Here is a 23,126-nt window from a genome sequence, read left to right on the forward strand (position 1 = left end):
GAAACTGGCAAAATGAGTCTCTCTACCTCATGGTGTGAATTTCCTGCTACTTGGTTCACAGTAAGTCACTCTACTTAGCTTGACTACCACAGTCAGATTTCTCTCACTGTGGACTCTTTTTTTTTTTTTTTTAATTTTATTTTTAAACTTTACAATATTGTATTGGTTTTGCCAAATATCGAAATGAATCCGCCACAGGTATACATGTGGACTCTTGCTGAAGAATTCATGAAAGCTCACAGTAAGCGGGTGGAGACGGTGTCGAGGAGGGGGTGAAAACTTGAACTTCAATCACATTTTTATCAGCTGCACGCCCTTGGGAACATTATTAAACATACTTAAATCAACCTCCATAAAATGGGTTAATAAGGAACCTTGTGGTGATGTAAGGGTTAACAAGATAATGCTTGAGAATTGCCTAACTCTGAAAGAGGGTTAGATAAAGAAGCTATGGTCTAGGGCTCTGGCTTACTAAACTGAAGCACAGAAAAGCACGTGTCCTCATTCAGTCAGTCATGATCAAGTTACTGCAATTCTCCAGAACGTAAGATTTCTCTTTTCCTACCTGGAAGCTGCGGACTTGAGAGCCACAAGATATGTCAATTCTTCTTGGTACAAATGTAGTAGGTGAACTTAAAATAATGATCTTTTAAATATAACTTTTGATTTAGGGGAAAAAAATGTTGTTTTTAGCATATGTCAAGAATTCATTTCCATTATTCAAGTTACTTACCTTTTTAATATACAGCACCTGGTCCCATGCAGGAACTCTTTCTAGTTTTACAGCTGTAGCCGCCCAGGTTAAGACAACAGCTTCCCTTCATAAGAACAGGTTTCCACTGTTAACATCATCATTTTTTCCCCACATCAAGAATAACATATTTTTTTCCTTTTTAAAAAGTTTTTCTTACCATTGATTCTCAAAGTACTATGACCATATTCTCATTTCGGAATTTACTTTCCCTTTCCATCTAAACTGAAAAACTTATATTACTTTCAGTTATAGGGGGAAAAGTAAGTGACTTGATTGAGAATTGGAGAATTGAAAATTATTGGTAAACAGTGGTCTGCAGCTTGAACTTACCTGTGAGTCTTTTCTTATGTTTTTTAAAATAGATGCTATCTGTAGAGGTTATACTGAAGTTCAGAGTACATTTCAAGGAATCTCAAGGGAAAAGAAAGATGATTATAAAGGCCCTCTCTCAAACAAACTCAGCAAGGAAATGCCAAAACTTGTTTTTACATTTTGCTTCAAGGACTTTGTTTATGACTCTTGTGAAGAATGTGAACAACATTAGAAAGAATAGACATTTTTTAAAGTATCAGTTTTTATTAAAAAGTGCATCTTGATTAATTTATGATCTAGGTAAGCTGTTAAGATAATCAGTATACTCTCTGGAATAATAACTTTACAAAGATTTAAAACAAACAAAATTTTAAAAGCCTTTTTATTTCCTTCACCATTATTGTTTTACAATACAAATATCACCTTGTGAATACACAAAAAACCCTACGGAAGATAATTCTGCTGCACGTAAAATACAGAATGGATATATATACTTCTTCATCCTTAAAAAACTATTTTGTTCTCCACATTGGCAAGTATAGAATAGAATACTTCCCCAAACATACTTTTGTTAGGAGTAAAACTTAGAACTACATGCAGTTCCTGCACAAATATATTTTAAAGAAATATATCTCTTTTTTGTTGTTCACCAACAAAATTGTCATGAGAGTATGGATAACTAATTTATAGCTTTCAAGTTTTAGTTAAGTGATCATTTTCAAAACTCTCTTTTTAAAAACAAAGTATTCATGGCTGTTTTCATTGTATAGTTAAAATCAAACTACCAAATAGATGGTAAAATAATTGAAGTGGTACATGTCATCGCCGCCTGCTCACAATATGGGAACAGGCTCTGACTTTCCAATTAATTCCCCCATTCTTTAATTCATAGCAGTTTGAGAACCATAAACAGTCTTCTGATTGAATTTAGCTATAAATGCAAAATTTAGTAGTGTATACATACATTTATATTTTCATGGAATATTTATTTTAAATAAAAACATTGAAGATTGCCTACTGACCATACAATCAAGACAAGAAAGGCACTAGAAACATAGACAAATTTCTCTCCCAAGAAGCATTTTTAAATTTTAACTCTCTGTTCTCTGACATGTAAAAATCTTTAAATTTGGTTTTCATAACATCATTTTGAAAAATAAAGTTAGGAAATACTTAGAAAATCACTTTATAACAGAATCTTTTTTTTTTTTTTTTTTTTTGCACTTTTTGACACTGTCTCTGCTGATTTTTACAAAACCCGAAGTTACCAAACCTTCCTGTGTCTGTCATTTTTTTTGAATATCGGTGCAACAGGTAGAAAGATTTCAGAATCGAACCCCATTCAGGTACTTAAGAAACCTTCATAGAGACATTTGCTAGAAAATGGCTTACAGCCCAATCTTTGGGGCAAGAGATATGAAAAGTATGTTTTCCCAAGAAAATAATACGCTTTATTTCCAGATGTAACTGGAAAGACCAGAACTGATGATATAAAAGCTTACATTTATGCTGTTGCATCATATACAAAGGAACATGGTGGTCGCAGATTATGTAAATCCCAAACTTATGGACAGGAAATGTGTACAGTGTATGATAGGTTGAGTTTTCTTTATTGTTGTCCAACGCAGGTCCTTTGGAGAGAAAAAAAGATCACAGTGCTGACCAGGTAACTCAATAGGTTAAGTCAAGGTAATTGTTGAAAGATAATAGGATTAGGGAGTTGTTTATTTTATGGCATCTTCTCTCATGGAGTTCTTAGCACTTCGGACAGTTCCTCTTTCTCCACCATGTAGAACTGTTATGTGTCATTCACCAGTCGGCTGTATTTAACTTGCCTACTGAGGTGGATTACCGGCCAGGGGAAGGGCCAATGGTAAGATCGAGGTACAATTCCTTGGACATTCTTTTCAAAGTACTGAAATGGCCTGTACCACCACACTCTGGCCAGGAGGTTCATCTGGGAAGCTTCTTTTAGCACCTAAGAGAACACAGAAAGAGAAAACCGAGTCAGGAAGAACAACTGATTGTTTCAGCCCCGATAGGAACATACACATGACTCTCATGATTTTTCACTTTAGGTTCAAATATTTTCCATATGACAATTCACAAAGGCCCCCAGATCCAGCCCCTGATCACCTTTATGTCCCCAGGTTCACACTCACACCACCATTCTACACTCTGTACCCAACTGCAAACCAGACCACACCTGTTTCTCTAGCAGAGAAACAAGTAACTCCAATGCCAGGAGTACATGGAGAACGTGTGGCTTACTTAAGTCTCTTGTCTATAAATAAATACTTCAATTAGTGCTTTAGTTACTCTCTTATGATGAAAATGGAGAGACTTAATTAAATGTTAAGTATTAAGCTGGTGAGGGGCCCAAGATGGAAAAGAAGGTAGGAATGCAAGATCAAGCAAGAGGTGGGCACAGCTTTAAAAAGTATTTTCCAGGGACGATGAGAATGTGATACTTGTTCTAGAAGGATGCCATCTCCTATGTCATTATAGAAACACTTCTGGTTCAGCTTTGATTCGGAAGTGGATCAGCACCACAGGAGACAATCTAGTCTCAGGTGACTCCCCCTGTTGCCACACCAGCAACAGCTAGTCAAGAGCATCAGGAGCTAACACCACAGGAGGAGACAACTCACTTGCTGATTGGCCATAGTGTGGTACCACCAGAAGAGTCTTGTGGTGATGTAGTACGCCACCACCACGTCCACAGTGTAGTGGTCATGCGCTAAGAGAATACAGAAGATTCCCACCACGCTGAGAAGCCAGCAGACCCAGTGGTACCACCACAGTCGTCGAGGGGAATCTGAAAAGGAGAAATTTGCAAGAAGAGTCCTATTATTCAAGTATGACGAAGGGCACCCAACCACGCCTCAACTGAAAAAAGATCGCTTAGGGTGGCAAATCCAAGGGCTTTGGCTTCTATGTAACCAAGGTTAGAAGGGAAGCAGCTTATTTCATCAAATGATTTTATTAGCCACAGTAATTTATATGTGGTTATTACTTGACCCATATAATCACAAATACAGTTTCAAAGGACAAACAAGGACAGGTTAATGCATCGCACTCCATTAAAACCAAAACTGTCTATTGATAATTAAATTTACCTGGAAATAATATGGGGTTAATGCTCTGTACAAAAATCAATGGCTTTTGGTCTATGGATCCTTATACACAGACTAGGCAATTATAATGGATACAACCACCCTATTTGCTTTCCAAGCTCTGCAACCATATTCTACTTTTTAAGTCTTTGAGGTGTCCATTTGTCAAATACAAATAAGAGAATCCAAGGGACCAGGAATTCTAGCCCATGTCCACTCCCAAGGGCAGGACAGTGTCTGGGAAGTCATTTGATGGGAGATTCAAAACCTCTACTGATTGTAAGCCCTCCTACCTTGTATTCTCCATGAATGGGCTTCAGAGGATCTGATACATTAGACAAAAATGTTGTCTGAATGTGATTTACCCTCCTCACCCTGGGGAAGATAGTTGAGCCTTTTATAGGATTCTCAGGGGGTCCAAGTATCAGTCATTCATTTACCCACTATTTATTAAGCATCTACAATGTAGCCAGGACAAGATCTAGTCACTAGACCTTGGTATCAACTAACGTCACAGGCAAACAGTCTGCCTTTGCGGGGAGATCCCTTCCCAGTTAATGAAAAGAGACAATTAATAATAATTATCATCAAGTAACTTATACTCTATGTTAGAAGGTGTTAAACGCTCTGGATTTAAGATAAGTGGGATTATCAGCAGAGAGGGTGAAGGGAAGGAGGTTTGCAGTTTTAAATGGCATGGTCAGGGGTTGGGGCAGAAGTCTGAGTATAAGTACAGGGCTCCATGTTCCCTTTCCAGGAAGAGTTGTATTTGATAACATAACAATACAGCAACAAACAGCAGCTACTGTTCATTCTCCCAGCTCCTCTATTAGTGTCCCCATATGACATCTGTTTTTATTTTCACAACCTCTCCCTCATTGATGAAGTTGTGTGAGTATACTTGGCTGCTCAGTTGTGTCTGACTCTTTGCAACCCCATGGATGTAGCCCGCCAGGCTCCTCTGTCCATGGGATTTCTCAGGCAAGAATACTGGAGTGGGTTGCCATTTCCTCCTCCAAGGGATCTTCTGGACCCAGGGACTGAACCTGTGTCTCCTGAACTGGCAGATGGATTTTTTTATCTGCTGAGCCAGTGGGAAATCCATGAAGGAGCTATCAGTATCTGATTCTAAGGATGAGGAAACTAAGAGATCAGAGGTTTTTCCCAAGGTCAGAGGTTTTATCTGCTGAGCCACTGGCAAAGCCATGAAGGAGCTATCAACATCTGATTTTAAGGATAAGGAAACTAAGAGATCAGAGGTTTTTCCCAAGGTCACAGAGTGAATGATACCACCAGGATTCAGAATCAGTTTGTGGCCCACGTCATCCAACTTGGTTTCCAGTCTCATCTTCAAGAATAAAGCTTAACCCCATTAAAGTATTTCAGGGACCAACCAGCAGCAGGTAGGAATCTGGCTCCAGGGCTGCTGACATTAGGCCTGTTCTGTGCCCATTTTTCCATGCCCAGTTATACTCCAGTGCCAGGGCCAGATCATGCCCTGACAGTTCTGAACAGACACTGCTCGAATGCACTCTATCTGGTCACTTACTAAGAACAAGCAGAGCACCCACTGTCTCTCCTCTCACTTAGTGCCCCAAAGTATGTCTTCTCTTCTCTTCCTGTGTTCCCCATCTCAGTTTTTAAGACCAAAATTGGGCTTTCACCCTTCAGTCCATCACCTGTCCCCTGTACCCCCATAATCAATCCTGTTACCTGTAGACGCCTTTTTGTGGATTTCTCCCAGTTTTCCCCACTTCTCTACACACCAATGTCATCCTGATAGTTTGGGCCACTCCCCTCTCTTTCCTGGACTATAGCGGCAGCCAGTCTTCGAACTCTACTCCTGCTCTGCCCTCTCCAATCCATCCTGTGAGTCATTACAGGAGTGGTTTCTCCCTCTCTAAAGGGTAAGTCAGAGGACACTGCCCCAGTGGTTACAGCCTCTCAATGGGCACCTCGTGTCTGTCAGAATGCAAATTCTTCTTGTGACCCCTTCTTGTGACTCAAGGCATGTTCCACAGTCTGGTTCCTACTCACCAGTTCACTTTTCAATTCTCACTATTACCACTGCTCTGAATTCCAACCACACTGACGTTCCAACAGGTGCCACAGGCTCTCAAATACCTCCAGAATGCATGTGTGCCCCTCCTCTGTGACACCCACAGCCTGGCTTCTCTTGTTGCTCTTCATGGGAACTGCCTAGATAAAGCTCTCTGAGACTGTTTCCAACAGTAGAATACTAAGGACAATGGAATTTTCTACAAGTAGAGAAAGGACTAAAACATACTTGAGAAATAACAGAGGAAAATGGGAGGGGAAAGGAATGAAAACTTTAGATATATATTAATATTTTATTATTATTATATTAATGCTGTTGCTAAGTCGCTTCAGTCGTGTCCGACCCTGTGCGACCCCATAGACGGCAGCCCACCAGGCTCCCCCGTCCCTGGGATTCTCCAGGCAAGAACACTGGAGTGGGTTGCCATTTCCTTCTCCAATGCGTGAAAGTGAAAAGTGAAAGTGAAGTCGCTAGTCGTGTCCAACCATCAGCGACCCCATGGACTTCAGCCTTCCAGGCTCCTCCATCCATGGGATTTTCCAGGCAAGAGTACTGGAGTGGGGTGCCATTGTCTTCTCCATTATATTAATAATACATATTATAATTATTGCATTAATATATATTGATAATAAGGAAATATATATATATAATTTATATATATAATTTATTTATATATTATAAATATATTAAAATATAAGTATATTTATAAAATATAAATATATTTTAAAATATAAATATATTATATATTTATATTATAAATATATATTATATAAATATATATAATATAATTATATATATTTATAAAATATAAATACATTTATAAAATATAAATATATTAAATATATAATTTATATATAATAAATGTGGACCGTTGCTTTGACAAGGGTCATCTGAAACAGATCTGACAAATACTTATATCTGAGCAGCATACAGGGATACCTGTAATATTATTTTTTTATGTTTCATAATAAAATATTTTAAGTACATTTTTCTATAGTAATTTCCCATTTAATGTCTGCATCATTTAGTTTCCCTGAGACCACAGCTTGTCTGAGGGAAGAGACACCACCAGCCCCCATGCACTTCTTTGGAGCAGATGGTACAGTGCCCATGCCTGAAAAACGGCTGCCAAGTGAACACAACATCCACCATCATCCAGCCAGGCCTGGAATTTTGTCTCCTCCCTTCTGGCTCCTTCCAGCAGTCATAAAACACCCTGATACCACAGCTGACAGCTAAGGAAACGAGACTTCCCCCAAGAAGTGCAGGCACTTGTGACATATACTTCCCTGGGTGCCTGCTGGGTGTGAGCACGCTAGCGAGATGAGGGGCTGCCTCCCCAGATCCCATCTTGCTCCCGTGGGGAACGGCAGGTGAGGAAATTCTCACGCAAGGCCGCTCTAGACTTACACTCTTTTATAAATAGGTAGGTGAGTGTGAGCATGACCGTGTGGCCGCTGTACAGGTAGTCCCCACACATGTTGTGGGAGCCTGTGATGGACAGGCCGCCGCCAGCGATGAGTTTCATTATCCTCCGCAGTTGGGCTTCCCAGTCTCCAAAAAGCTGGGGGGAGAAGAGGAAATCAGACTCATTACTAACCCACATACAAGTATGCCATGATTACAATTTGTGTTCAGAATTAAGTTTTATCATATTGTGATTTATAGTAAGAAATATATATTTGGTCTTCATTCCTGTTCCTGGCATAGAGCTCCTACAACCATTGCAGCTTCCTAAGAAGGACAAGATAAAGGTGTCTGCATGTGTGCTCAGTCATCTTAGTCATGTCCAACTCTTTGTAACCCTGTGAACTATGGCTCGCCAGGCTTCTCTGTCCATGGAACTCTCCAGGCAAGAATACTGGAGCAGATTGCCACGCCCTTCTCCATAGGCTCTTCCTGACCCAGGGATCAAACCTGTACCTCTTATGTCTCCTGCACTGGCAGGTGGGTTCTTTACCACTAGAGCCACCTGGGAAGCCAAAGGAGTCTTCTGTTCTTCATAAAAGCCCCTTTCAACCACACCTGAGTGCTTCTGAGTTTAAAGTGACTTTTGGAAAGTCCCGAAAGATAGGGGGTGATTGCCAGGAGAACCAACCAGGTGCCTAGAGGGTTAGAGTCTCATTCCCACTTCCTCCCATCTCCAAAGAGGGGAAAGATGCTGGGGGCTGAGTGAATCACCAATGGCCTATGATTTAATCAACCATGGCTATATAATGAAGCCTCCACAGACATCTAAAAGGATGGGGGTTTGGAGAGTTTCTAGGCTGGTGCACATGTGAAGATGTGGGGAGTGCAGTAGACACTCCTCCCCAGATACCTTACCCTACATGTCTCTTCCATGTGACTGGTCCTAAGTTATACTCTTTTATAACAAAACTGCTCAACTAATAAATAAAATGTTTTCCTGAGTTCTGTGAGCAGCCCTAGCAAATTAACTGACTCCAAGGAGGGGGGCATAGGAACCTCCAATTTACAACTAGCTGATAAGCAGTACAGGCAACAATCTGAACCAGCAATTAGCATTCTGAAGTGGGGTGGGGAGGCATTTGGTGTGAGACTGAGCCTTTAACCTGTGGGATCTATTTCCAGGTAGAGAGTGCCAAAATGGACTTACATAGAGACACTTGCTTGTTAGGAGGTAAAAACCCATACATCTAGTTACAGAAGTGTTCAGCAGGGGATTTGAGACTACAGGAGACACACTGGAGTGTTTTTCCTTTATAAATTTACATTAGGACGAGTAAAATCCACCCACCCCCACCCCCCAATGAAGTGTGCCTGCTCAACAGTCACTGCTGTTCTGATGGCCCCCAGAAGAGTGTGGTCCTAGAGATGAAGCATGCAGCTTCAGAGCTTTCCTTAGATGTCAGCTCTTTTTACAGCAAGTGTTAGCAGATGGTTCAGTTCAGTTGTTTAGTCATGTCCAACTTCGTGACCGCATGGACTGTAGCACGGCAGGCTTCCCTGTCCATCACCAACTCCTGAAGCCTGCTCAAACTCATGTACATCGAGTTGGTGATGCCATCGAACCATGTCATGGTTAGTTACTAAATATTTTTCTTTATACTGTAAACATTGACTAACTTACTACCTTAACTGACATTTGGGGGGAAAACTCTGAGAAAAATTTAAAGATCTATTTCACACACTTGGCCTAGGGCAGAAGTCCCCAACCTTTTTGGCACCAGGGACCAATTTCATGGAAGACAGTTTTTCCTTGGACTGGGGATGGGGGACGGTACCAGGATAATTCACACACATTACATTTATTGTGCATTTTATTTCTATTATATTACATCAGCTCCACCTAAGACCATCAGGCACTAGATCGCGGAGGCTGGGGACCCTTGGCCTAGAGGACAAATGTTCTGCTGACTTTATAGCTAAAGAGGTGGAGACTGGAAAATCAAATAAATGAATTTTTGGGGGTATGTGATTTTAGGGGACTAAACTAAAGCTAGGGACTGAGTAGAATATACTTTCAACCTTCTGAAATTATGTGGGTAGTGCAGTTCAGTCGCTCAGACGTGTCTGACTCTTTGCAACCCCATGAACCGTAGCACGCCAGGCCTCCCTGTCCATCACCAACTCCTGGAGTTCACTCAGACTCACATCCATCGAGTCAGTGATGCCATCCAGCCATCTCATCCTCTGCCGTCCCCTTCTCCTCCTGCCCCCAATCCCTCCCAGCATCAGAGTCTTTTCCAATGAGTCAACTCTTTTCACAAGGTGGGCAAAGTACTGAAGCTTCATGACTACTGGAAAAACCATAGCCTTGACTAGACGGACCTTTGTTGGCAATGTAATGTCTCAGTTTTTGAATATGCTATCTAGGTTGGTCATAACTTTCCTTCCAAGGAGTAAGCGTCTTTTAATTTCATGGCTGCGGTCACCACCTGCAGTGATTTTGGAGCACAGAAAAATAGAAGTGCATGTTTTTCCTTTTAATAAAAGTTTATAAATAAATCTATCTTTCTCTGAAAGACTGGATACTAGAGCAATCAATGGCAAGAACAACTTATTCACTGAAGCTTTTATTTGCTCTGGCAAATGAAATGCGTGACTATCTGTATTCTATGTTTGTCAGCACTCTCTTAAATTCTGGTTAGCCAATTTAATGACCATAATCCCCTTCTGACATTTAAATGATAATATTTCAGGCTCTGGGAAGCATGTTTTATTATAATTTCCCTTCTAAAAACAGATCAAGATTTCTAGTTAAGGATGTCATATTGAACATATCACACAGAGGAAATGGATTTCTAAACTGCAAGGGATCAGTGAAAGCCCAGCTCAATAGAAGCAAACAGATTACACAGCTAAACTCAGCTGTGTTAGGAACTTCAGAAACTTGGGGTTAACAAGAGACCATAAAGCAGCCAGAGATAAAAAAACAAGCTTCACATGAAAGATCAAGAATCAGGCTTTTTCAAAAGCAGTAAAGGGAAAGAAAAGGCTTCAGAAAAATGCCTCCAAATTCTGAGGGAAAATGATTTTCAACTTAGAATTCTATACCCAGCCATATTATTAACTGGGGTGATGGTGATGCAGTTGCTAAGTCACGTCCGACTCTTTTGCCACCCCATATACTGTAGCCTGCAGCCTGCCAGCCTGCCAGGAATCCATTGGCTTCCCCAGGCAAGAATACTGGAGTGGGTTGCCATTTCCTTTCTCCTTGGGGTCTTTCTGACCCAGGGATCAAATCTCATCTCCTGCACTGTAGGCTGATTCTTTAGCGACTGAGTCACCAGGGAAGCCCCATTATTAACTGAGCATAAACTTAAAGAACAGATCAAGGATAGATAAACTAAAGCCATTTCACATATATAAGATTTCAAAACATTTACCACCTATGACTCTTCTTGCAGGAAATTACAGAATATACATTCTACAAAGCAAAGGAGTAAACAGAAAAAAAGAAGAAATGGGATTTGCTAGGATGCTAAGAAAGGGAGGACTGAGAGCTCTGGCCTAGAGAGGGAGCCCTCCCTAACAGGACACCCAATCCTGTGGCTGGACTGAGTCATAACGTGGGTTGGGGGTGGGAGGAATAAGTACACAGAAAACTAACGGAACAAAAAGCAAGGCAATTACCTACTCTGTAGGAAACAAAATATTGTGATGAAAAGGAAAAGTAATTATAGGAAAGTATATGACTAGGCTATGAATAGCATTTAGAAAACTATAATAATGTAAGTACTGAATATTCAGTTAAATCAAAGACAGAAAACTACACTGGGGAGATAAGGTAAGAAGCATTAACTATGGTAGTGGGCTGGTTGGGGAGGGAAAGAAGGCAAGGAAAAGGCACTAAATGCATGCAAGCTGGTGGATGTGAGGGTGTAGAGTGACAGGGCTCTAAATCCTGACCTTCACCAGTAGGAAGTGGGTAACTGCTTGTATTAGAAATGATACAGAAACAGCATTGCCATGTCACTTAGACACCTGAGGATAAGCACATACACAAAAAATCCTGTAAAAAGGGAAATGAAGGTAAATATTAATACCATGAGATTCAGTTAAAAAGAGTTGCAAGAAAGTAGGAAAGTGGGTTGGAATAGAGGAATAGGGTGAGGGTAAGGGCTGGGGACTACTGTTTTCCATAATAAGTAGTGTAACACAATTTTGTTTCTTAGATTACGTGCATGTATAAACATGATAAAAACTTTCTGAAAGTTTTATGTTGAAAGCTTAACATAAAGCTTATGATTCCTATGATAAAGCTTATCACAGGAATGGATAATATACAGTAGAAAATTATGGTAAAAAATGCTTAGGCAATTCTTCATTTTACATTATTTCAAATTGTCCTTCCCAAACTCCCTCTGTGTTCTGAAAACTATAAATCACATCCTTGAGCACCATCCCTCCCAAAATCTGCCCTCTCATTTTCGCAGGAAAATGTCTGTGGGAAACTGTATGAGAAGGAAACGAGGGAGAGATTATGAGGTAAACAAGGCCTTGAGGAAAAACAGCCCGAAACTGCTGCATTTCTTACAAGTACCCTTAATACCTCTATGTATGCTTTCTTTTGAAAAAATATCTATCTGTGATTGTCAAGCCTCTGCAAGGGGGAAATCTCTTAAGCTCAGAGGGCAACAGGAAAAGAAAATGGATAGTTATAGCTACATTAAAATGTTTAATTATGCTTTAGAAAAGCAAATAAACTGTAAGACAAATTACAAAACAACTGGAACAGAAACAAGTTAACATCTTTATCATGTACACAGCACATATCAATCAAGTAAATAAGACCATCTAGGAACCAACATTTATCAAAGGACAGAGGATGTGACCAGCTGAAGGCCCAGGCTCTGTCAAACAAATAGAAATAAAAATTAACATTAAGAGGAGCTTATTCTTTTCTATATCGAATTAGGAAGGCTAAGGAAAGAGCCAATGGTGCGGCACAGGCGATGTCACTGATCTTCTCAAAAAGCCTCCTTTAAGAGGAGGGAACGAATGTGGAAGCTGCAGCAGCCAGCCAGCCAGTATGCAGAGACGAACAGGCAGGGTGGCTTCTGAAGCAGACAGGTTGGGCTAAAATCATGGCTCTTCTACCCATCAGGTGTTTGATCCTGGGCAGCCGAACCATTCTCAGCCTCAATTTGCTCATCATCAACCTGGGGAGTAATATATTTATTACAACTGGCAAAAATCCTCTGCAAAAATAATCATCAATGTTGACCAGCAATCCAAACAGCCAAGACTTGTGTGTGAGTCAGTGCTTAACTGCTTCTAGGAATCTACCTCCAAGAAATGATCCGGAATAGGAAGAAAACCTTTATGAAAAACAGCATTTATAAAAGCAACAAACTGGAAACAACCTAAATGGGAATTATTAAATAAGTGTTCCCTTGCTATTCAGAATCTGGGCCAAGGGAGTACTGGCAACTCCAGGAGTTGGCTGTGATTACAGACAGACCTTGGGGATATTTCGGCTTCAGACCCCGCAATAAAGTGAATATTCCAGTTCAGTCAATTTCACTAATTTTTATGTTTTCAGTGCATAAAAAGTTACACTACACTATATTGTAGTCTATTAAGTGTGCAATAGCATTATATCTAAAAAACAGGCCTTAATTATAAAATACTTTATTGCTAAAAATGCCAACTATCATCTGAGCCTTCAGCAAGTGGTAACATCAAAGATCACTGGCCACAAAGCACGTAACAAACACAGGAAGTTTAAAAAATCGTGCGAGCTACCAAAACATGACAGACATGAAGTGAGCAGGTGATGTTGGAAAATGACGCTGACAGACTTCTTCAACCCAGAATCGCCACAAACTTTCAGCTTCTAAGGGCTGCAGCATCTGTAAAGTCTAGTAAAGCGAAGTTCAACAAAATGAGGTGTGTCTGTACCCGCTCAGGACCTAATGCACCAGAAGCTGAAGTACTTCAGAAGTATACTATAGCAATTCAAACGCATTGAACTAGGCCATAATTATAACTTAAATAAATTATTCAAAAGTAAGTATACAGTGACTATGTAGTAAGTAAAATATCATAAATACTTTCTTCTGCCAAGAGGAAAAAAACAAACCAAAATGTTTGGTATAAGTATCACTGTTCAAAAACAACATGCACAGAAAAAGTCTAGGATGTACACACTCCATGTTAGCCTGGTTTGCATGGGAATTGGTAGAAATTCTCCTAGTCTCTGCCCCAAGGTTAACTTCCATTCAATTCCCCTGGAGTTGTGCAGTTCTGAGATGTAGGCTGCTTCTGAGTATAGGCAGGAGATATGGGATGAAAACAGAAGAGGAGGAGGAGGGGAGGAGGATGACAGAAGAGGAGGGGGAAAGGGAAGGCGGAAGAGAGAGGAGGGGGAAAGAGAAGGGGGAAGAGAAAGGAGGGAAAAGGAGGAAGAGGTAGGAGGGGAGAAAGGGGAAGGGGAAGAGGAAGAAGCAGAGCAACAAAAACAGGAGACTCCCAGCTGGATTCTCCTTACTTCTCACTTCTCATTTCAGTTCCCTTCTCCCCTCTGCCCCTACCATTTTCCAGAGTCATCAAAGAGCTGCTCCAGACATCACGGCCTGTGTTGGGTTGTGTTCAGTGGGAAAGAGGGTGGAGTGTCCCTGGAGCTGTAACCTCCCCACCAGGAGGCTTTCAAGTGTTCATTTCTGAAAGCACAGATATTTGGGGGACGTTCACACAAGCACTTTCTCAGTGGGCACTTCAAAGCTGTGACAAGGTCTTGTATCTACATGGTTATGTCTCCCGGGGTCAGAGGAAAAGCACTTTTCAGTAAAAACAAAGCAGTTTTCTTTGACTTCTAATAAATGGTCAATAAATTAAGTAAACTGGCCAAATCACTTAAGCAATACAGGACACGGAAACTGAGAGCAGAAGGCAGAGGGAGAGGCCTCTGAATGAGAAAGACCACTCCAGAGGGGTTCAAACCAGGGAGCCTTTGGTTACTAAACACAGGTCTCCCCCAAGTATGTTTTCAATGCTGAGTACACAGCTCTCTAGTAATGGGCTGTTAACACCATTCATTGTGCGGATGGCCTTGTGGACTTGCCTATCTCTTACCCACATCTGAAAAGCCAGGACTTACACTTATGCTTCAGCCCCTCCTGGCAGGAGAGGGAGAACCTGGAACCCAAACTCATCAAACAACAATGCACGATTCCAGGGCTTTGGTGTAACTTGAAGGGCTGAAAGTGAGTGCTCGAGAGGGGAAATGCTTTTTAATATAATCGTTGCCTCTTACCAATGCCTCATCTTACAGCAGCCCTGAAAAATCAGCTAGGCAGGCTTTATTTTACACATGCCATTAAACATAGCTGAATAGTTTAAAAACTTTGTTCCTTATTCACTAAAGATTTCTCATTGCTTTTCCACTTAAATCAGACTTCTCATTTCTAAAAGTTATTTTCATAGGAATCTTTCACAAACAAATTGCATATCTTCTGCCTTCTTAAACAAGGTGTTTTCAGTTTGATTTTAACTTTCCTAGCTTTATATTGTGCTGTACTGGAGGAAGGCTCCAAAGATCTTGAAGTTTACTTTCCTATTTGCGTGTGATGCAGGGAGCTCAGCCCGGTGCTCTGTGACAACCTATAGGGGTGGGATCGGGGTTGGGGGGCATGGGAGGGAGGCTGAGGACAGAGGGGACACGTGGCTGTTGATGCACGGCAGAAACCTGCACAATACTGTAAAGCAAGAATCCTCCAATTAAAACAAAACAAACCAAAGAATGACAAGGAGCATAGTCCAGTTTGGGGCTAGCTATCCAGGTGGCTCTGGACAAACCATTTTATCCACTCTAGCTCCAGCTCTCTCATCTGTTAAATGGTGCCAACACTGCCTCCTCACCCTCAACCCTCACCATCAAACGGAGATAACGCTTGTAAAAGTGATGCCAACATTATAAAGAGCTATACAGATATCAGACAGCATTACAATGACCGTGTTAGGTCCATCTTTTGGGCGAGGGGTTCCTTAAGTGAGAACTCAATGCCTAGAAGCCAAGAAGTGAAATTTGGATTGTTCTCTTTTTAAATACAGAGCCCTCATGCATGTTCATCTGTGATCACTTTTATGAATTCTTCTTCAGATGGTAATCTGAAAGATTTAGTTTCACCCCTGGAAAGTTTTAGTTTCATCTGCAAATATTATATCACCTCAAATGATCTGAAGTAGGGAGAGTCCCCTATGCCTGTCCTCTTAGAACCCAGACATATAACTCTGAAAAAACACTTTCCCTCCACTAAGTTCTGAGGGGTTTGTTTCTGCTCCATTATCCAATGTAACCATCAGTTCCTATGCCGGCTAGGCCAGGTGGGGAGGGGGTCTTTAAATAATTTATGTGTTGTTTAGTCACTAAGTTGTGACTGATTCTTTAGTGACCCCCATGGACTGTAGCCTGCCAGGCTCCTCTGTCGATGGGATCCTCCAGGAAAGAATACTGGAATGGTTTGCCATGCCCCTCTCCAGGGGATCTTCCTGATCCAGGGATCAAGCCTGTGTCTCCTGCACTGCAGGCAGATTCTTTACCACTGAGCCGCCAGGGAAGCCCATTTGAAATAATTGCAAGCAGTGAAACACTAATCCTCAATCAGCCTCCTTTTTTCCCCAGGAAAAAAACGTAAAGAATTTTGTCATGGCCGTCAGTAATGAGACTTATCAAAAGCTTCAAAAATCTTAAATAAACGTCAGCTATGGACTTGCATTTATCCAGATACTTATTTGCCACATTAAATAAATTCCATTATGTCAGTCAGGTAATATTTCCCTTCAACAAAAATTATCACTTAGGTCCTTTAGCCTACTTGGTCATGAAGTGAAAAAATATTCCCTCAGATGTTTGCTTTGAAAATGTGTAAATGTAAAGAACAGAACGAACATCCTTAGACTCTTCACTCAGACTCATCAATTATTAGTGGTTTGCCACGTTTGCTTCTCCTCTTTCTCCTAGTTTTTTCCCCTGGGCCACATGAGAATTAAGTTGAATAAGTATGACACTTCACCTTTAAAGGTGCCAACAAGGACATTTTCTTCTATAATCACACTCATGAAACTTAACAATGATACAATACCACTGGGGTTCACACACATCCTTATTCAGACTCCCCCACAGTTTCAACAGTGTCCTGTATAGCTTCCCCCCAAATCTAGGATCCAATCAGAGGAGATGAATAGAGGGTACCTGTCGCCCTCTTGAATTTTCTTGTTCTACTACAGTTTCTAAGTCACTTTTTAATGACAATTTTTAAAGAGTACAGTCTAGTTTTGTCGTTTTTCTTTTTTAATAGAATGCCCTTCCACTTAGTTTTATCGGATTGTTTCTTTATGTTTTAATTCAGGTTAAATGCTATTGGCAGGAATACACAGAATGATGTGCCCTACCCAATGTGTCAAATCAGAGAACGTCTGGTATCGTTTGTCCTGCAGCTGGTTTATCAGGTGGCTGCCTGAATGTCTGACCGACTTCTCAACCAAATACACACCTTTGCCCCTTTACTATTAACAAGCTGTATGTGACTTTTTGAAATGATCTAAATATTGTGGTGCCCCATCTTTCACCCAATGGTTTTAGCATCTATAGATGATTTTTGTTTAAAATATTACTACAGCGCTTGAAAAATGGAGACTTTCTATTTCCAGTATTTCTTTAATATCTAGTAGTTAATTTCTTCTTCCTTATCACTAATTTTTTAAATGTTCCTTATTAATGTATAATTACTGTCATGATTTCATTGTGATGCTCAAACTGTCTCACACGTGGCCTGTGGGAGTCTCTCGAGCAGGACAGTATGGCTTCTGAGTCGAATCCACTGGCCTGCAGTATCTGGAAAGATCTGGAAACTTCCTTGGGATGAAACCCCTGCCATCCATCCACCTGTACTGTGGATCGTGCTTCATGCAGTCATACAGCGTCACCTCTGCAGCTCGTTTGGATGTCCTTGGTGAAAGCTCTCTCTCTCCACACCAGATGGCCGCTGCCATGCAGGAAACCTCTGTCACCTCCCCCATGTCTGCCCGGGTCTAGATCTTCCTCTTCTCTAAATTCAGAAAACAACTGCACAAAAGCAGCCTCGTCTGTCTCCCTCACGTCAAGTGCCAGGAACAGAGACAAGGCCGAACTTCTTGCCTCGGCCACTTAGTACCTGCAGAACAACAGGCAAGTCCAGCATCTCTGGACCAACTGCAACTTCCTCTCATTCACGACTGTGAGAATGCAATGAAGAAACATCTAGAATCATACCTGGCATGAAAACAGGTACACATAAACTGGCACTACTCGAAGTCTACCTCCTTCCCCACCTCCCAAATAGCTTACTTTCCATATTACAGGAGAGATGGCTTTCTAAGAGACAGATGTCAGCACATCAGATTCCCTGCTTCAACCTTTCTTGGCTTCCTGTGGCCAGACTCCTTGGAAGAAGTGACCAGACCTCTGAAAATCTGCCCACAACTTTCCTCTCTGGCTTAATCTCTGGCCACGCAGCCCACAGGATCACATGCCAGGTGTGTCTAACTTTACTGCGTTCTTGGACTCCCTTTCACACCCTCTGTTTTCTCCACCTAGCAATCAACTCCACTTGGCCAACTGCCTCTCATCCGTTTCAGACTTGGCTTGGACAGCACCCCCTCAGTGCAGCCAACACTCCCAAGAGAGTTTGCCACCTTCTTCCCTGTTTCCATGGCAACTGAGCTCCAAACGTCTGTTAGAGTGAGGACTGTAGTCAGTAATCTTACATGTTACATGTCTTTCACGGTTTCTAGATGCCCATTTGTCTGATACATTTGTTATTGTTCACTCACTCAGTTCTGTCCAACTCTTTGTGACCCCATGGACTGCAGCACACCAGGCTTTCCTGTCCTTCACTATCTCCCAGAGTTTGCTCCAATTCATGTCCATTAAGTCAGTGATGTCATCCAACCATCTCATGCTCTGTCGCCCCCTTCTCCTCTTGTCCCCAATCATTCCCAGCATCAGGGTCATTTCCAATGAGTCAGCTCTTCACATCAGGTGGCCAAAGTATTGGAGCTTCAGCTTTAGCATCAGTCCTTCCAATGAATATTCAGGGTTGATTTCCTTTAGGATGGACTGGTTTGATATGGGCTTCCATGGTAGCTCAGCTGGTAAAGAATCTGCCTGCAGTTCAGGAGACCCTGGTTCGATTCCTGTGTTGGGAAGATCCACTGGAGAAGGGATAGGCTACCCATTCCAGTATTCTTGGGCTTTCCTGGTGGCTCAGCTGGCGAAGAATCTACCCACAATGCGGGAGACCTGGGTTCAATCCCTGGGTTGGGAAGATCCCTTGCAGAAGGGAATGGCTACCCACTCCAGTATTCTGGCCTGGAGAATTCCATGGACTGCATAGTCCATGGGGTTGCAAAGAGTCAGACATAACTGAGCAACTTTCACTTCATATTTTGTGACTGACTGATACATCTGTGTACCCTCAAAATTTACCCCACACAGGACAAGTCTTCTAGAAATCTTTTTTTCAGAAATAAGCAATCTGGGCTTCGCTGGTGGTTCAATGCTTAAGAATCTGCCTTGCAATGCAAGGGACATCGGTTCCATCCTTGGTCCAGGAAGATCCCACATGCCACGGAGCAACTAAGCCCGTGTGCCACAACTACGGAGCCCATGTTCTAGAGCCCTGGAGCTGCAACTACTGACCCACATGCCTCGAGCCTGCGCTTCAGAAGAGAGGCCACTGCAATGAGAAGCCTGTGCACCACAACTAGAGAGCTGCCCACCTGCTCGCAGCAACTAGAGAAAGCCTGCATGCAGCCATGAAGACCCAGCACAGCCAAAAAAACAGATAAATAAATGAATGAATCTTAAAAAAAATGGAAGTCAGCAATCTGCTTGTTTATGAAAAGAAGTCACCTATACTCTCCCTGCCTCACAATCCCTAGTGACTTCTCATAAACTAAAACCATTTAGAAGGTTTATAAGATCATGTAAAAATGCATATAACAAACGTTAAATATAATGACACAGGAATAACTGCAAAGAAAGCATGATTAGAACTATGCAAGAAAAATATGCATAAAGAACTAAGAAATATATTGAAACATAAGGCGGAAAGTGTATAATTTTTTTTTTTTTTTTTACAATGTCTCTGCAACAGCTGAAGAGTTTCTTTAAAATGGAGGAAAAAACATCTTTTTTTTTTTTTAAAGAAAAAATATGTGACTTAGTACATTTCTTTATTTTTTGTTTCATTCCTGAAAAAGGAACAGAACAGTGGAGAGAGAAAAAGGAAAGTGAAGAGGAGACTTGGAATGGGGAAGGATATTGGAAATCATAAGCAAGAATTTTTTTTAAAAAAATGAGAATGAACAAAATGAAAACTACACTGACGAAAAGAAATTGGGAGGCAAGCAGAACATCAGGTAAAATCAAGCAGTGACCATTCCAATTCCACACAATTCAATGGGATGACATAAAGTTATTTTGGTAACAGAACAGCAGCCATATTCTCAAATGCAGATAAGGTTAGCAGAAGCTAATCAGAAATATCAAAATTTGTCAGCTAGGAGGGCAGCCTTCAAACATTTAAGCTGTTACCTAAGAAAGCAGGAAAGAACTTAAAAAGATATAAAATCCTGAAAAGCAATGAATCCTGTGTCTTATAAGACTGAACACATGCCAGTAAAGAGACCCGGGAGGGGGAGAATTACTACACCGTGGCTTAGCAGCAAACTGAAGGAGTGCTTTGATCGTTCTAATTTGTGCAACACACACATCCAAAAAAAGCTGACAGTGGCAGTAAAGAATACGAAGAGCTCTCTGTTATTACATGTGTATTTTATTGTTCCGCTGAGCAATTAATCTCAGATGACACCCAAACATAACCCTTGTCCAACAGTGGGCTATGTTCAAGTATGTTGAAAGGAAAAATAAAAAGACATATCTTTGAAGTTCAAGAGAATTATTTCACTGAAAACACCATGTCAGATTAAGGCATTAGCCAGCTAAGTACCCAGGCGGGAACATAACTCTCTCATTTTGAAGGTTTTCAAATCTAAGGTCACCGTGGAGACCAAATAACAGAACCAACGTGAATCTCACTTTAAAGCGCAGCCACTCGATTAACACACGTGATTAACAGCATAAGTTATACCCTCTCTTTCAATAACATCAGTGTATCTGTATATCCGGGGCCTGGGGTAGATTTGGATTTTTTTTTCCTTTTCTTGTAGAGTCTGCTAAAACAGCAACATTTTTTCTTACAGAAGTCTTAGGACACAGAAGAATGCTTCTGCTTTTTTGTTTGTTTGTTTTTAAAGATGGAATCCTAGAAACTTGGAAAAGAGGACAAGAGGGTGTTTTCTGGTTTGGATACATGCTCCTTGGAGAAAAGCTGTGTTGAGATAATTAACAAGGGGTAATCAAGGGGTCACAAACTTGGCCACCTCCTAAGCCCAGCACGCCACGTACTGGGACACTAGTCGAATGCCTCCCAGAAGCTCCTGACCCAGGAAGGGACTGCCTCCTTCCCTCCCAGGTCCCAGCGGCTCATCTCTGCTACCCAGGAAGGGACTGCCTCCTTCCCTCCCAGGCCCCAGCGGCTCATCTCTGCTACAGGAGTGTTTGATGACACGCCTCCTTCTCTTCCTCACCTCATCATTTCACACGACAATTAACTTCCCTGAGCTGTAACATTTTATGAAGTAGAGAGAACACTGCCATCACATGAATGAGCACCAGGGATGATATTCATAATTAATACTGTATACCTGTTGGAACATTTTTCTTAGAAGCCATGGGTTTTGAGAATGGGCGTTAAGAGAAGAATTATACTAATTTTGAAGCTTTGTATGATGCCAGAATCAAGTTTAAGTTCACATGCTTATGTTAAATGAAATCATATTCTAAAGATCAACTCTCTACCCTTGGAATTTAATGATAATTGATAATCATTAAGAGTATCCACCAACCAACAGGCCTTGGATGGTGTCTCAAGTCTGGGGATACCCAGTTCTGGAAGCCTCGTACTTTTATGTCCTGTCTCTGGCCTTTTCATCCATATCCATCCCATCCAGGATACGATGAATCACAAATATTTAATTTCTAGCACTGAGTCCCCTCTCAACTTCAGACGCACACTATTCATTGGTCTGGATACCGCCAGGGAGATGTCTCACAAGTACCTCAATCTCTATTTGTTTAATCTAAAGGCACCTTTGAAATCCTTCCTTTCTCTCCTCATTCCCTGTATCAAATGTATTGCTAAGCTGCACTGATTCAGCTGCTTAGATTGGTCTCCTCCTCTCTATCCCTAGTGCCAGTGGCTGTTATATGAGGGTCTTTCCCACATTATATAAGATGCAAGTTTGGCTGAGGTGGTCTTCAGGCATTTTCCGCAAAGGCAGGGACTTCCGTCGACTTTGCTCGCCCTTGCTCTCCAGCACCTCAGTCACAGCAGGTGCTCAGTGCATGTTAAGTACGTTTTCTGGGGATGAACCACACTCTGGGGGCGAAAGCATGGCAGTGACACCAAAAGCTTGCTTCCTTCCGTACAGCGTTTTACAGCGGCAGACCCCGCGTATTCACTTCCTTCTTTCACTCTCACAATTCCTTATGACAATACAAAAAGCGTCATAAGCCCTGTCTTGCCAACAAAGGGACCGAAGCTCTGAGATGTCAGACGCAACCGCCACACAACTAGCATGCGCCGGCTGACATCACCCTCGCTCTGACCCCAGCACTCTTTCTACTGCTGGGCAGGTTTGCATTGTTACAGGTAATAACTCCCTCTCTGTGCAAAGGTTCAGAGAGAATTTGATTAAGATGGTGGTGGTGAGGATATCAAGACACTGGATTGGATGACCTTCAGTAAGCTTCATTTCTGTTCTAACCCAGCCCCAGCTATGGCTCCAAGGCAGGCAAAGCTGGTCTCTGGGATCTGTCTAGCAACCCCCTCTGCTCCCTTTGGACACTGTTCCCCACTGCGATATTCTGGCCCTTGTCTGACCTCCAATTTCTTAGGCTTGACCTGACTCCAAGAGGTACCACCAAGCCTTCAAGACCTTTTCCAATTCTTCCGTCTAGCTTCAGAAATCACTCTCGTTTACCCATGAAGTGTTCTTGCCAAAAAATTAAAATGACTGAATCAAGTCTCCACAACTTTCTGTTTAGAGGAAATATGGAAGAGAGAGGAAGAAGTTTATTAAACTACAAAGAAACAAACAGACAAATCCAGAATGTGGTGTCTTCTACAGGACAACTGCTAGATCTCTACCAGTTACTGATGGATTTAAAAAAGGGTAGGGTGGGGAAGCGGAGAAGGCAATGGCACCCAACTCCAGTACTCTTGCCTGGAAAATCCCATGGATGGAGGAGCCTGGTAGGCTGCAGTCCATGGGGTCACGAAGAGTCAGACACGACTGAGCGACTTCACTTTCA

At 41.7% G+C, this 23,126-nt stretch overlaps 1 protein-coding gene across 13 annotated transcripts in view; it reads right to left on the reverse strand.

Annotated features, from left to right (window-relative positions):
- Positions 1-1,418: 1,418 nt before the first annotated feature.
- The window catches only part of SGMS1 (sphingomyelin synthase 1), a 327,599-nt gene continuing 305,891 nt past the window's right edge, over positions 1,419-23,126 (reverse strand). For 12 of the 13 annotated variants that reach the window (XM_055559870.1, XM_055559869.1, XM_055559868.1 and 9 more), the window contains 3 exons: positions 7,652-7,805; positions 3,718-3,884; positions 1,419-3,044 (listed from right to left, as the gene is read on the reverse strand). In XM_055559870.1, coding sequence (XP_055415845.1) covers positions 2,865-3,044; positions 3,718-3,884; positions 7,652-7,805 — 501 coding nt within the window. In that variant the 3' untranslated portion in view covers positions 1,419-2,864. The remainder of the gene's footprint in view (positions 3,045-3,717; positions 3,885-7,651; positions 7,806-23,126) is intronic. The other variant, XM_055559879.1, reaches the window with a different exon arrangement.

This window comes from Bubalus kerabau, chromosome 22 (assembly GCF_029407905.1).
Source record: "Bubalus kerabau isolate K-KA32 ecotype Philippines breed swamp buffalo chromosome 22, PCC_UOA_SB_1v2, whole genome shotgun sequence".
NCBI classification, from domain to species: Eukaryota; Metazoa; Chordata; class Mammalia; order Artiodactyla; family Bovidae; genus Bubalus; species Bubalus kerabau.